Source organism: Styela clava, chromosome 8 (assembly GCF_964204865.1).
Source record: "Styela clava chromosome 8, kaStyClav1.hap1.2, whole genome shotgun sequence".
Taxonomy (NCBI): domain Eukaryota; kingdom Metazoa; phylum Chordata; class Ascidiacea; order Stolidobranchia; family Styelidae; genus Styela; species Styela clava.
The window spans coordinates 16,067,854-16,080,391 of record NC_135257.1 but is presented as its reverse complement, the minus strand read 5'-3'; the positions used below and the strand labels follow the sequence as shown (position 1 = coordinate 16,080,391).

Genomic DNA, 12,538 nt, shown 5'->3' with positions numbered 1-12,538 from the left:
AGGTGAACTTTGGTCGGTTTGCGCTTCCTCTGCCATCAATTCTAATGGCTTTCAACCTTTCTAAACCGGCCATCTGGTAGCAATATATATTATAAAATGTATTTACAGACCCGCGTCAAAATATTGCAATAAATGAAACAAAAAATAACTTGCGTTGTTTCGTCAAACCATGTATCTATTATAGAACCAAACTAAAAAAACTTCAAGCAACGAACTGTTAGTTAGGTTCCATTACATTTGAACTCAAGTACATTTGTTGAACCCGCGGATATACGGGTGCAAATGCATGAGTTCAAGTATACGTGGGTTCAAATGTACGGTCACCGTTAGGTAGACTCTAATATCCACATAATATAAGAAATAAAACAAAAAACATGTAGTCCATGCATCATAGGACTGGTAGCCGAAAGACACAGGTGGGCGGCAGAGAGCGTTACAATATTTTGCCCATTGTCTGAACAACATCGAACAAGCATGGACAATATATAACGGACTGAAATAGTTGAATAGCTATAGTTATTCATTCATCTTGTCATTCGGCGGGATTTGGGCGCTTACTGGATTTGGGAAAGCATTCCAGGTTATTTGGATTAAGTAATATCCAATATCAAATCTAATTTTCTGACATCTCTAAAATAGAATAGATATGCTCGTTTATGCAGATGTTTAGTCCGCTTTCGAGATTTTGTCTTCGTCATGTCTACTATAGTATTACCAAAAAAAGGAGTATCACATGATAGTATATTGAAGAAATTGAAAACTATACTTTCTTGTAAATTCTTCGAAACGAAATTAAAAGCTTTTTTATGCTTGGAAATTGGAAGTATCTGATATTGGAGGGTTATTTGGAATATTAAATGACTCGTTAAATGAAAAACGGTAGGATTGGGTATATAGATATAAAGAAAAACAATTTAATGGATAAAATCAGCATTTAGGATAGGATAAAGTTCCCATAGTTGTCCCGGGGGAAGCAAAGACAATAATACGGCTTTATCTTATGGCGTAATTAATGTTATTAATAAATATGTACTGTGCTAAATATATATTTAGAAGTTTTTATATTGATAAATTATCTTCATGGGAAAGGAAAATGATACAAACATAAACATGGCGGAAAACGCTTCCTCAAATACCATACCTCGTGTATCACAGAGAAAACTACAAAGAGAGCATTCGAAATGCAGCTCGAAGTTGAGATGGAATAATGTGAATTCAGAAGTGTCAAGGAAATCAATGTGAGCTAACCTAGTTTTTACAAGAAATCACATTTTTCATTGGCAGTAAATTGAAAAAGCTTGTAAAAATAATCAGTGAATTTTTATAGATTTAATCACTGATTGTAGTGCATTTTAATATTAGATAGTAATTCTGCAAAAACAAAATTAAATTTGAGATGAAATAGTTTATATATACAGATAAATTCATTGCCTTAAAATTATCTTTATTTCTAGGATGACACCAAGTCTGGACATCAAAGATTATGATCCTTCCTTTGCATTGCGTAAAATTGCTATGTTGTATGAAAAAGATGATAAACAAGAAGCGATTAATATCATCTCTCATCTTTCTATCGATACATTGCTTGATATATACAAAGATTTTCCGCTTGATATTTTTATGGACTCCATTCCTCAGTCTTTGGGAATATTAGATTGTATATTGACAAGGTTGTTTTTGCATGTAAGTATTTTGAGTAGTTTTTATGAGTTGCTTTTGCTCTGAGCAAGGCGCTGTACAAGCTACCACTGATATCTAATGATATGCTGATATGTGAGAAACTACTATTTTTGGAAGGACCGAACTCTTTCCGATTCAAAAAAACCTACCCAATAGAAATGATTTATACTCAAAGTTTTCTACTTATGAATTTACTATAGCACTTTGCAGATAGAAAATATTTAGGGAATATATTTGGCTACAAATTAAATTTTAAAACATTAGAGAGAATGCTTATTTTACTGCTAAATAAAAATTTTATATAAGCATGATTGGTAAATTGTTGGTATGATGCTTGCAACATTTTGACAAATGAAATTGTTTTATCACTTCCAATGTTATTGAGTTTATGTTTTTATTAGAATGCAGAAAAATTTCCAAAATCTGATTTTGAACTTGATGTCATGGTTATGCATATTGTGAAGTTGTATTCTCGTCATCAATCTGCTGATTTACCTAAACTCAGAAATTGGGAGTCAACACAGAAGTATTGTTCTAATATATTGAAAGTGAGATTATTATCTTTGGAAATCTATTTATGACTGTTTATTCTCGGAGTTATCAATTGTAATAGTTTATTTGGTACTCCTGAAGTATGCGCACCAAGATGTCACATAACCTGAATCCTAACCTAGTACACAACCTGAGTTCAGGTTGTGCGCCATCTTGGTGCGGATACTTAAGGAGGTTCGTTTATTTTATTGATCTAATTGATCTCAAGTTTACAAGTTCTGTCTCACACAAGTAGAAACATTTTGGAGTAAATTTGAAATGAATTTATACAATATAACTGATCACATGTAAAGATTCATGATCAAGTAGATTATCGAGTTTGACCCATTTTAGAGATCAAGTCAATAGTGAATTTGATATCATGTTGTATTAGTTGAATACCTACCATAAATCAGTTATTTGTCAACATTAAGCTACTCTGTATGCTTAGAAAAGTTCCAGTCCATCAATTTTGAGTCAGTCCTAAGCCATTGTTTACAGAATGGATATTTTTTTTGTTCAGATAATAGGTTTTGTTGACGGCTCAAGTATCTTGAAAATGCTTCGACATCGACGAAGATGTTTGCACAGGGCAATTGAAAGCCTGGGTAAACACGGCCTTGTTGAAGTGGAAATAACACCATCAAGTGAGGAGAAAATCATCAAAAAGCTATTGAGCCTTCCTGATGCACTCGGAGTTGAGTTAGAGAGGATGATTATAAACTCGAAAACAGCTCTACACAAACTTTCTTTACCAATAAGAGGAGAAAGTGATGCTCAATTTTCATCAAGAAGTTCAACGATCAAATCGAAATCACAATTGTCCTCGTCTACTGCACCTTCACAATGTAACCATCAAAGAATGATTGGGTTGACATCAACGCACATACAAGTATGATATACCATTTCAAATTCATGTCTGTGATATTATGCTTTATATAGATGGCAAAACAACAAGTTGAACTTATTCTTGGCACTGATAGAAGTCAGTTGGATTTTTGCTTTTATAGTGTTGTTAAAAACACATTCTTCATTGTGCTATAATTCAACTTCTTCCACTGCTTCCTCTACAATGAAGTTCATGAAGTTCAGAAACCAATAACAGGTCAACTATTCTCATACCCAACATGATCTTGTAACCGGAAAAGGTTCGCCACATGTTCAAGTCGTCTTTCCTCTTCCCTTGGATAAATGGAGAATCCTATTCTTTCTAATCACAATGCTTTACTAACTTTACTATTTCCAAGATAAAAAAATTAATCTTGTTTTATACATATTTTCGCTATGTTTTGTTTGATAAATAAGTAACAAAAAGGTTCAATTTGTTTCAGGAAAGGTTGTACCAGAACAAAATGCTGCTCAATGTTGTGGAACCTGTGATGCAATATGCACAGTTGCCATGGTTGCTGACTTTATTACAAGTATATGTTTTATCAATTTGTAAATATGTGCCTAATATACATGATAGATTTTTGAATTTATGATGTTATATTGAATCAAATTTGATCAATTTAGTTGTTCTTTTACCTAATTGCAAAAGTTTGTATTGTTACTACTCAGTCACGTTGATATGTGTTATGTGTAAAATGAAATAAAAAGACTCATTTAATTTAATGCTAGTTTCAAACCGGCCATGTATATGGTTTTTCATTTATTTATAAATTAAGGGTTTTCTATTTGGTAATTATAAAAATATTAACAGGAACGTATAGAACGTGATAAAGATGTTCTACTAACATTTTCTCAATTACGCAAAGAAATTACCTCTGTTCCTGCTGATACAAAGCTTTCACAAATATTATTACAATATTCTGATGCATTCACAGCAGTCATTGATATTCTAAAGGTAAACCTAATTTGAACAACTTTGATTATGTAAAGCAGTAGTAGAATGTCAAGATTTCATTTTTTTATGAAAGTTCTCAAGTTTTGTTAAAGTTCATTATTCTCATGACTAAAAGGTTGTGAGAACTGAAATGACACTAAGACAACAATAGTTTAATATTAACAATCAGGCATTTATTGCTGTGTCATTTTCTCAAGTCAAATGCTATAACACTATTATGGATAGGTAAACTGTAAAGCTGTCTAATGCATCAATGATATATAGAATCAAGGTCCGGTGATTTTATTGAATATTTTATGTTTGCCTCATCTCATAGGGTTATGTTCACCTTAACCATATTTTGTCTTGTTCATTTTCAAGAATTTCCAAAATTACTTCACATTTTATTTGACTTGTATATATATATATATCTTATTCAACTCGTATTACTCTGAATAAGGCCTATTACAGGCATCCACTGATATCTAACTACTTTCGTAAGGCGCTTAATCATGCCTCACACTCTGAACAAGGCCTCAATCAAGTGCCCAGGGATATCTAAGCAGCTACTATCAATTGGAAGGGGCGTGATTGGTCATCGCACTCGCACTTATATTTCAAATTTATTTAATTATATATTCAGGTATATGTCGAAGGTGACTCAGACATTCCTGATGTACCAGATAGCAGTGAAAATGGATTCAAGCCTTATATTTATGATGGAGAGTATCCAAAGCCTGCTTCACATATATCGACCGGATCACCTAGTGCAGGTATACAGATTATTATAATTACCGAAAGGAGAATAAATTTTTATGGACGTAATTACTTTGCACCAATAAATGCATTTGTTTGTATTCCATTTAAGCTTTCATGTACTTGGATGATAAACACACGAGGTGTCATAATTTTACGAAATTAACGTAATAAAGGTTCTCTTCGAGTTTGGTACAATTCAGGCTATTATTGCCAAAAATCATAAAAGCTTTGCTGGTCTGAGTAATGCCATCCTAGTAATAGAGTACCAACGTTGCTATTTTATGATGCATTGATGTTAGATGCTTATATCGCCTAATTAGACTGGACATAAACAAGAATAGAGCAAGAATTTGCTAATGGTCATAATATGCTGGCATATGGACTGATGTATGGATTTTCCAAATGTCTGCTAAAAGTAGAATGAATACTTACGCTACAACATGACAGTAATTGTTAAAATTATTGAATTCATTTATATCATGATATCACATATAGTAATTATGCTATTGTGCGGTATGGCTTCATATCCGATGATGTATTGAAAGTAGAATACTCTCAACCTATTATTGTCGTCAGACATTGTGGGGACATCGTTATTTAATCTCATCCTTCTATTGTATGAAACATGATTTCTAAACCGAGTGGAGGTATTGTTGAATGACATTTGATAGTTTTTGTTGTTAACATTTGCTGACCCAAATTCTTGTTTTTATAGCACATACCTTACCACTTAAGCACTTTGCTCTTTGGATAATTGAAATTTTTTGTTTTGTATTCATCTTTTCGTATTATTCTCTATAGGATTTTTGATATTTCATGTTTAAAGTTTATGAAATTCATACATGGCATTTTAATTCGATATTTCTGATTATATGCCCTTCTTAGTAATAAGGTATTGGGAAATATTTTGAATATGAATTATAGACAAACAAGATCATAAGCACCACTCCTTTTATTGTGTAGAGTTGAGGAGAACAGTAAAATCATTTTAAATCACCATGTTTTTTTAAAAGTGAAAACCTCATTTGAAATCTAATAAATGAATAAAAAATTGGCACTGTTGTCTATGCACCAATACATTGAAAATGATTTTGGTCATTACGGTAAGTTATCCGTGACTGGAACAAATGTCTGCAAGTTTTCATTACCACAACGAGACTAAAAATGTTAATGTCAGATTATATAGATTACCATACTTTTGAATATGACACAATTATCTTCAATTGAGTTCAATGTACCATATTCTAATGTACCATACCATAATCAATTGCACCATGTTTTTGTTTTCAACCTATTCAACTATTGAGATTTGTAAGTGTGTTCTGACAATTTTGCAGGTAACTCTACAGTTGGTAGCATAGAAAGATCACCAAGGAAAACTGATACAGGTAGAAGGCCTTCTATAACATCGAATAAATCCACTGAACAAGAATGTGAAAGATTACAGCGTGAATTAAAACGTGCTCAACAAGCAATCGATCATCTGAGAAAAAGGGAGAAAGACCTTGTCAGAAGGTATTTATTTATTAGCTTTATAGTTGTTCAGTTTGGCCAAATTTTAGATAGGTAATTTGAATCCAATGATTTGGACATGAAGTAGATCGTTGAATCACTTTTTTGAATTCCTGTAGTTGTTTGGATGATTGCTGTTTGGATTTGATTTCAAATTTTTAGTACTTGAAAATTGAAGAAGTGATTAGGAATCTACTACTTCCATTTTTCCAAGTCCTATATTGCAATGAAATCGTTGCTGTTTTATTTAGATTAATGAAGAACACTTTTTATTTCATATTGCACGGCTGCCCCCTATCTCTTGTCTGTTGATCCTTTCAGCAAACTCTATGCTCTATGTTTATTTTTTTTATGAAATTGAAAATGGATGTTTTATCATCTTTCATTCTTTGAAAGTAATTCAGTAGCATATTAAATATTCTCAATTTTTGCTTGTTCCTTCAGTTACGGATTTGATCCAGGTTTTGGTGAAAACAGTATAACAACAGTAAATTTATGGTTTTTTCACCAACTTGAATTCAGTATTCGACAATTTCATCAGTATAACATTTAGCACTAACAATATAACATGTCTTGGGAAAAAATAAACAAAATATTATTGCTTGATATTTTTTTATACCAGGTTGTCACAACAAGCTGAAACGTTTCTCAGCAAAAGTCCAAATTTCGAAACAATAACAGCGGGAGTCACAAGACCAGCTGAACTTATCAGACGATACCGTAATCTCTACAGTGAAGGAAGAGTACAAGCTTTTGATGCAATTGATGAAATATTAAGGCAGGATGAAAGTGACAGCTCAAATGCACGTGTGAATGATGTGAAGAGCAAGCTACTGTTTTCTGTGATTGTGGTACATTTATTTATGATTTGCTTTGGAATATGTAACTTTTGAATTTTGATTACTATATGTGTTATGTCATAAATAAGTCATAGTTTATTTTGAGTTCCTTTTCTAGTTTATTGAGTCAAGTTTATTTTTTCCGTCCAGTTAAAAATAGCATATTCAAAAATTAAACAAACATTTTTACTGGGGAAGGGAAGCCCGCGGATCCGAGGCTAGTTATAGAAAACTGGCACCCAAGATTGAATATCCAATTACGTTTAAATGGTCCGAAATTTTAGTTTTCAGATCACCATTGATAAGTATGGCCTTGGCGGACATCCTATTTATATTGTGAACCATGGTCGTATGCTGTTGCAGTCTAAGTTGGATGTTGGAAATTGTTAGCCAATTGATCAGTCTAAATGGAAGGACTTAATCTGCATATGTGTCTGTGCAAAATACTTATTTGAGCTTGCCATGCCAATAACTTTATACACACATATTCAAATGCACTAAACACCATGACAGAATCTCATATTGAGCAAATGGATACAGTCTTCTTTCTGTGTTTAATTTCCAAATAATGTAATATTAGTTAGTGGATAAAATCATGACGGAATTTCCACTTTGATGAAACCTTGTTTAAACTATCATACGTCATTCCAAAATTCCTATTATGCTGATCCTGTTCAAATATTATCATTCGTTTTACATCATCGATAGCAAACAATATGATTCATCCTTGAGTAAGTAAGTCGTGCAATAAAATTCCTAACTGGAACAATATGTGTTTATGAGCTTTTCCATTTGGCGTTTTCAAAGAAAACCCTAAAAATTAAAATTTTTTTTAAGTCATATTCATAACATTTAGGGCTGAGAAAGAATTTGTATTCAATGGGAAATCTGTTGGAAATGTAATTATAGCTCATTAATATATAATATACACTTTGGAATAAACTAAGCAATTTGTCGAAGAAAATTAACTCAGGGAATACTTTTTGAGTGTTCATTTGTCTTGTAATGGTAAGAAATATAGATAAGCGGACAATTATTAATGTTGAAGATAGGATGCATGCACAAGACCATGTTAGCCGGAAGCACAAATTTGTCAACAAATGTCATCATGCTCACTCAGTTTCTCAAGGAAGGGAAAATAAAGAACAAACGTTTATAAATGGCAGTCATGTCAAACTCCAGGACAAAAAAAATATCAAATATTCAAAGTATTTCTTTGACAATTTTATATTGCAACATTCCCAATAATGAACTTTTCATGGTTTGTGTTAATATATCAGCCAGGCTCATTTTTGACAAATTTGTGACTTATTTGCAGTTTTCTAAGCTTTTCTTTTCCATTGATCTTTTTTAGTTATCGTTTCGATCTGTCGCTGATACTCTTGATAACATTCGAATGAATATGAGGCAGACGTTATGCATGTCGAATGCATCAAAGAAGAGCAACATCACAAACGAAACTGAGAGAATGATATTTTCTTACTTGAAAAATACTGCCGATACATATGACGTGTCACATAATTTCAAGGTACAAAAAGTTTATTTTATTTGTTATCATTTTGTGTTTAATAAGGATTCTAAGATTGTTGTGCATTTTTTATAATGTATTCGTATATACACATAGTAAACGCATTGAATTTATTTCTCAAAAAAAAAAAAAAAATTGAGCCCTAATTGCATTGAGAAGCAAGGAACTACATTGACCAAGTTAGCTTTTGCTTTGGAATAGCTGTAAGTTGGTAAGGAGTACATGAAAAACAAATTTTTTTTTAACTTGACATGTTATGATATGTGATTTCTTCGAACGTATTAATAGTATCAGCGACATTGTAGGACTTCACTATTGCTAGATTGATTGAAACTTACTCTGGGTATTACGTTTTTCTTTTTTTGTAATATATTTGACAAAGAATCGAATTAGGAATTAATTGCTGAAATGGGTATCACCGGATATAAGGACGTTTTTTCTTACTTTAAATTTCATTGAAGTAATGTCAAACATTTCTGTTAATCAATCAATATTTCTCAGAACATTTCAGAATAAGATCCAAACCATGTATATCCTGGTTTTAGCTGTGCAGAATTTTCTCACACTGACACAACAAACTTCAAGCTTTATTGGAATTTGTTTTTACACTATGTGTATTTAATCATTGCATTTTAGTTTTATTAATTCTTGGTGCAGAAGTTGTGAAATGATACACTTTTCACTATAGTATGTGGTTTCTATGGCATGATAGAGAAAATTCAGGATAAATGTCTGCTTCACAAACTAACTCAGTGTTATTTTTATAGGAAGTATTCAACAGAGTATGCGATGCATTGTATGAATGTCCAGAGTTGCGTTCTTCTGTCGGGCTACAATCTTATGTCTCTGAATGTGTACACCTGTCTTGGTTACTGTCTGTACAGACACCACCATTTACTATAGAATACGATGCTGCGTATTTTGACGATTCTCGACATGAAAGATTTCATACTTCAGATAATGCTTCCAATGAAATCACATCATTTTTATGGCCAAGTTTGCTGGTAAAAGAATCTGGAAAATGTTATTCAAAAGGCATTGTTATCACTGGTGAATGATATGTTTCTCTTACTTGTAGCTTTAAATCAAAAGAATCAAATAATTACAAATCCCCATCCACTGTACAATTTTGCACTTAGTACATTTTTGCACTTTCACTATTATTTTTATATCCTATTCATGGTATGTAAATGTAATTTTTCATATTTTTGAAATGTCAGTATTGTAATTTTTGATTCTTTTCAAAATTATTCCAATTGTGTAGTTGACTATCCTATGTGCTGATACAACGTACACAAAATCTTACAGCATGATATAACATATATTTTTTATTGCTTTATTTTTATTGTTATTTAAGAAATACTTTATTCCATATATCAGTTCAGTTTGTATTTTTATGGGTAGTAGAAAATTACGCACTGCAATAACTCCTTAAACACTATTAGGTCGAAAGTGGGTAGGTAAAATTAATTCTATTGGCATGCATGATGATCGGTTTGATGTTTTCTTGTGAAATAAAAGAAAAATATCAGCTAAAATAAGATATGCATACTTTTTATCATATTCAATACATTGTAATATAGAATTTTCTAAATTGTTTTCTCATCCATGCCCAGCTATAAAAAACACATTTTTCATGTTAGCCCAACATTCCTGATTTGTGCCATGAAATTTTCTAATTTCTTGAAGAATGTTAAAATTTTTTATTCTTGTCCTGTTAAGAAGGGAAAATGAATTTGGATCTTATTTTTTGACTAAAATCATTTCACAATAGTTTAACAAAAAATCTGTGATGCCTGGTGATCTCCACATGGACTCTTGTTTTTAGATTGGTCTAAACCAGGAGTCGGCAAATTATGGCCCGCGGAGCAATATAATTCGGCCCACGACGCTTCACTGAATTATATTAACAAAACAGCTGTATTAACGATTATATTCTTTACGTTCTTTGTTTTGAGACACTGAATTATATTATTACCTAACAAGTATATAATTCACAATCCCTTAATGAGCCTATAATTGATTATAATTAGTCAAATGGCAACAGAATGTAAAAAAGTTGATGCTGAGTGCAAATGCTTTAATGACAAAGAAAATATTCAAATGATCAGTCTTCGCCCACTGCTTGAAATTCAACTGAAGTCTGTGTGAAAAAATGAGAATCATTGGCCAATCCTTCGGTTTTTAACTTTCTAAAAATATGTGCCGCCTGCCAATGACCTGCTACCTTCAATTTTGGCCCGCGAGCGACAAAAGTTTGCCGATCCCTGGTCTAAACTTATCGATATATTCACATTAAACTGGTATAAAAAGTCAGAAATTATTGATATATTTATATCACAAGAGTTTATAAAACTCCACGTAAGGTTTTGTGTGAATTTTTTGTGCCATTGTTTATTAATACTATCATAGATATTCTGACTGGTTTGAAGTCCTAACAGTCAATGGGTTGAAATGTTTCTGGAATTGATTTTGTTACATTTATCAATCAACTTTCTACATGTAATTATATTGATCTAAAGAGGATGGAGGTAAGTAATATATCAATAATGATTACCTTCCACTCGCTCAAAAAGTTTCAGTATTATATTTGTTCATTGTGTAACGGCATTGACAAATCTTGAAAAGACACTCAATAGATTTGTACATTATACATAGCTTAATCAAATGATGTTGGTATTGGCCCTAAGTAATAGCACTTTGCAGATTTTTATGTGGTTCCTTCTAGTGCGATTATTGATATTATTCATTATATTGTTATAATTCGGCCAATATATTATATACCCCCGGTCGTAAGAAGTGGTATTGCAATTGAGCTCGCACAAATTTGCTCGCATGAAAAAAACATAATCTGCGATAACTTTACTCGATCCCATTCTAGTACTGTTCAAAAAAATCTGGGATTGCAGAATGGATCCGACACCAGTCTGGTCACACAATAATGCTTTCGTGCATGATGCTAAGATAATTATGTTGCGATACATGCATGATGTTAAGATAATTACCAGTATGTTATATGGATTAAATAAATTATTACCGGCAATTTGATAGCTAAGTCAATATTGACATTTTTATGTGTTATGTTGCCCGCAGAGGGGTTCAGTTTGTTAATGATTCAAAGATATAGGTGCCCATTGTAAGCAGTACAACAGAGTGTAATTCTATTATCACCTGTCACGAGCATTATTCTACTGTGACTTTTGAGATTATAAATATATTCTGTATAGTCTTTATTTTTTCAGTGTTATATTTTATGTATATAATCTATTTACTGCATATGCATGACATTCGCGCATAAAATTTATTATATATGATAACATGACATTACACTTTTCTTCAAGCTAATACAGTTAAAATCCCAATATGGTACATACAACCAACTTTTCTATCCATGATGTAGCATTACACATTTTAAATGTACACAGAACACTGTTGGAATATTTCATCAGCTTTCTTGCCCTAATTATATATCAGAAGTAAGATTTTCAAATTCAACCTTGTTAATCCACTGTCTCTTGCCTTTTTAATTTCATTTCTACCTTTTTAGCAATCTAGCCCAGTAGTAGCAAAATATAAATACTGTCGACCATGGGGTACAACATGGAGAATCGCATATAATCGTAGAATGCTGTTTATACCTCTTCAATTTATGTAATAAACCATTTGAAAATTGTTAGTTTTTGTTTGCCTGTGGATTTACTGGAGTATATAAGGATAGGTACTCCTAAAGTATGCGAAACAAGATGGCGGACACCGGAACGTAGTATATGTACCAGGTTAGGGTTAAGCCATAATTTTATTCCAATTTTAGTTCTATTACAGGGACTAGCCAAGTGACTCCCGTAGTATTTGTACCTAAAATTA

The 12,538-nt window shown here is 32.0% G+C and overlaps 1 protein-coding gene across 1 annotated transcript; it reads left to right on the top strand.

Annotated features, from left to right (window-relative positions):
- The first annotated feature begins 841 nt into the window (after nt 1-841).
- LOC120346698 (uncharacterized) lies at nt 842-12,290 on the top strand. The gene is made up of 11 exons (XM_039416504.2): nt 842-1,238; nt 1,455-1,683; nt 2,082-2,228; nt 2,735-3,103; nt 3,543-3,632; nt 3,914-4,057; nt 4,680-4,809; nt 6,133-6,310; nt 6,930-7,158; nt 8,501-8,674; nt 9,442-12,290. The coding sequence occupies exons 1-11, from the start codon at nt 1,081-1,083 to the stop codon at nt 9,730-9,732; spliced, it is 2,139 nt and encodes a 712-aa protein (XP_039272438.2). The 5' UTR covers nt 842-1,080; the 3' UTR covers nt 9,733-12,290.
- The last annotated feature ends 248 nt before the right edge of the window (nt 12,291-12,538 follow it).

Excerpts from the sequence above, each read along its gene's own strand:
- LOC120346698 (XM_039416504.2), top strand. The coding sequence starts at position 1,081 with ATGGGAAAGGAAAATGATACAAACATAAACATGGCGGAAAACGCTTCC. Across the intron at positions 1,239-1,454 it reads GAAGTGTCAAGGAAATCAAT|GATGACACCAAGTCTGGACA; the intron begins GTGAGCTAACCT and ends CTTTATTTCTAG. Across the intron at positions 7,159-8,500 it reads TACTGTTTTCTGTGATTGTG|TTATCGTTTCGATCTGTCGC; the intron begins GTACATTTATTT and ends GATCTTTTTTAG.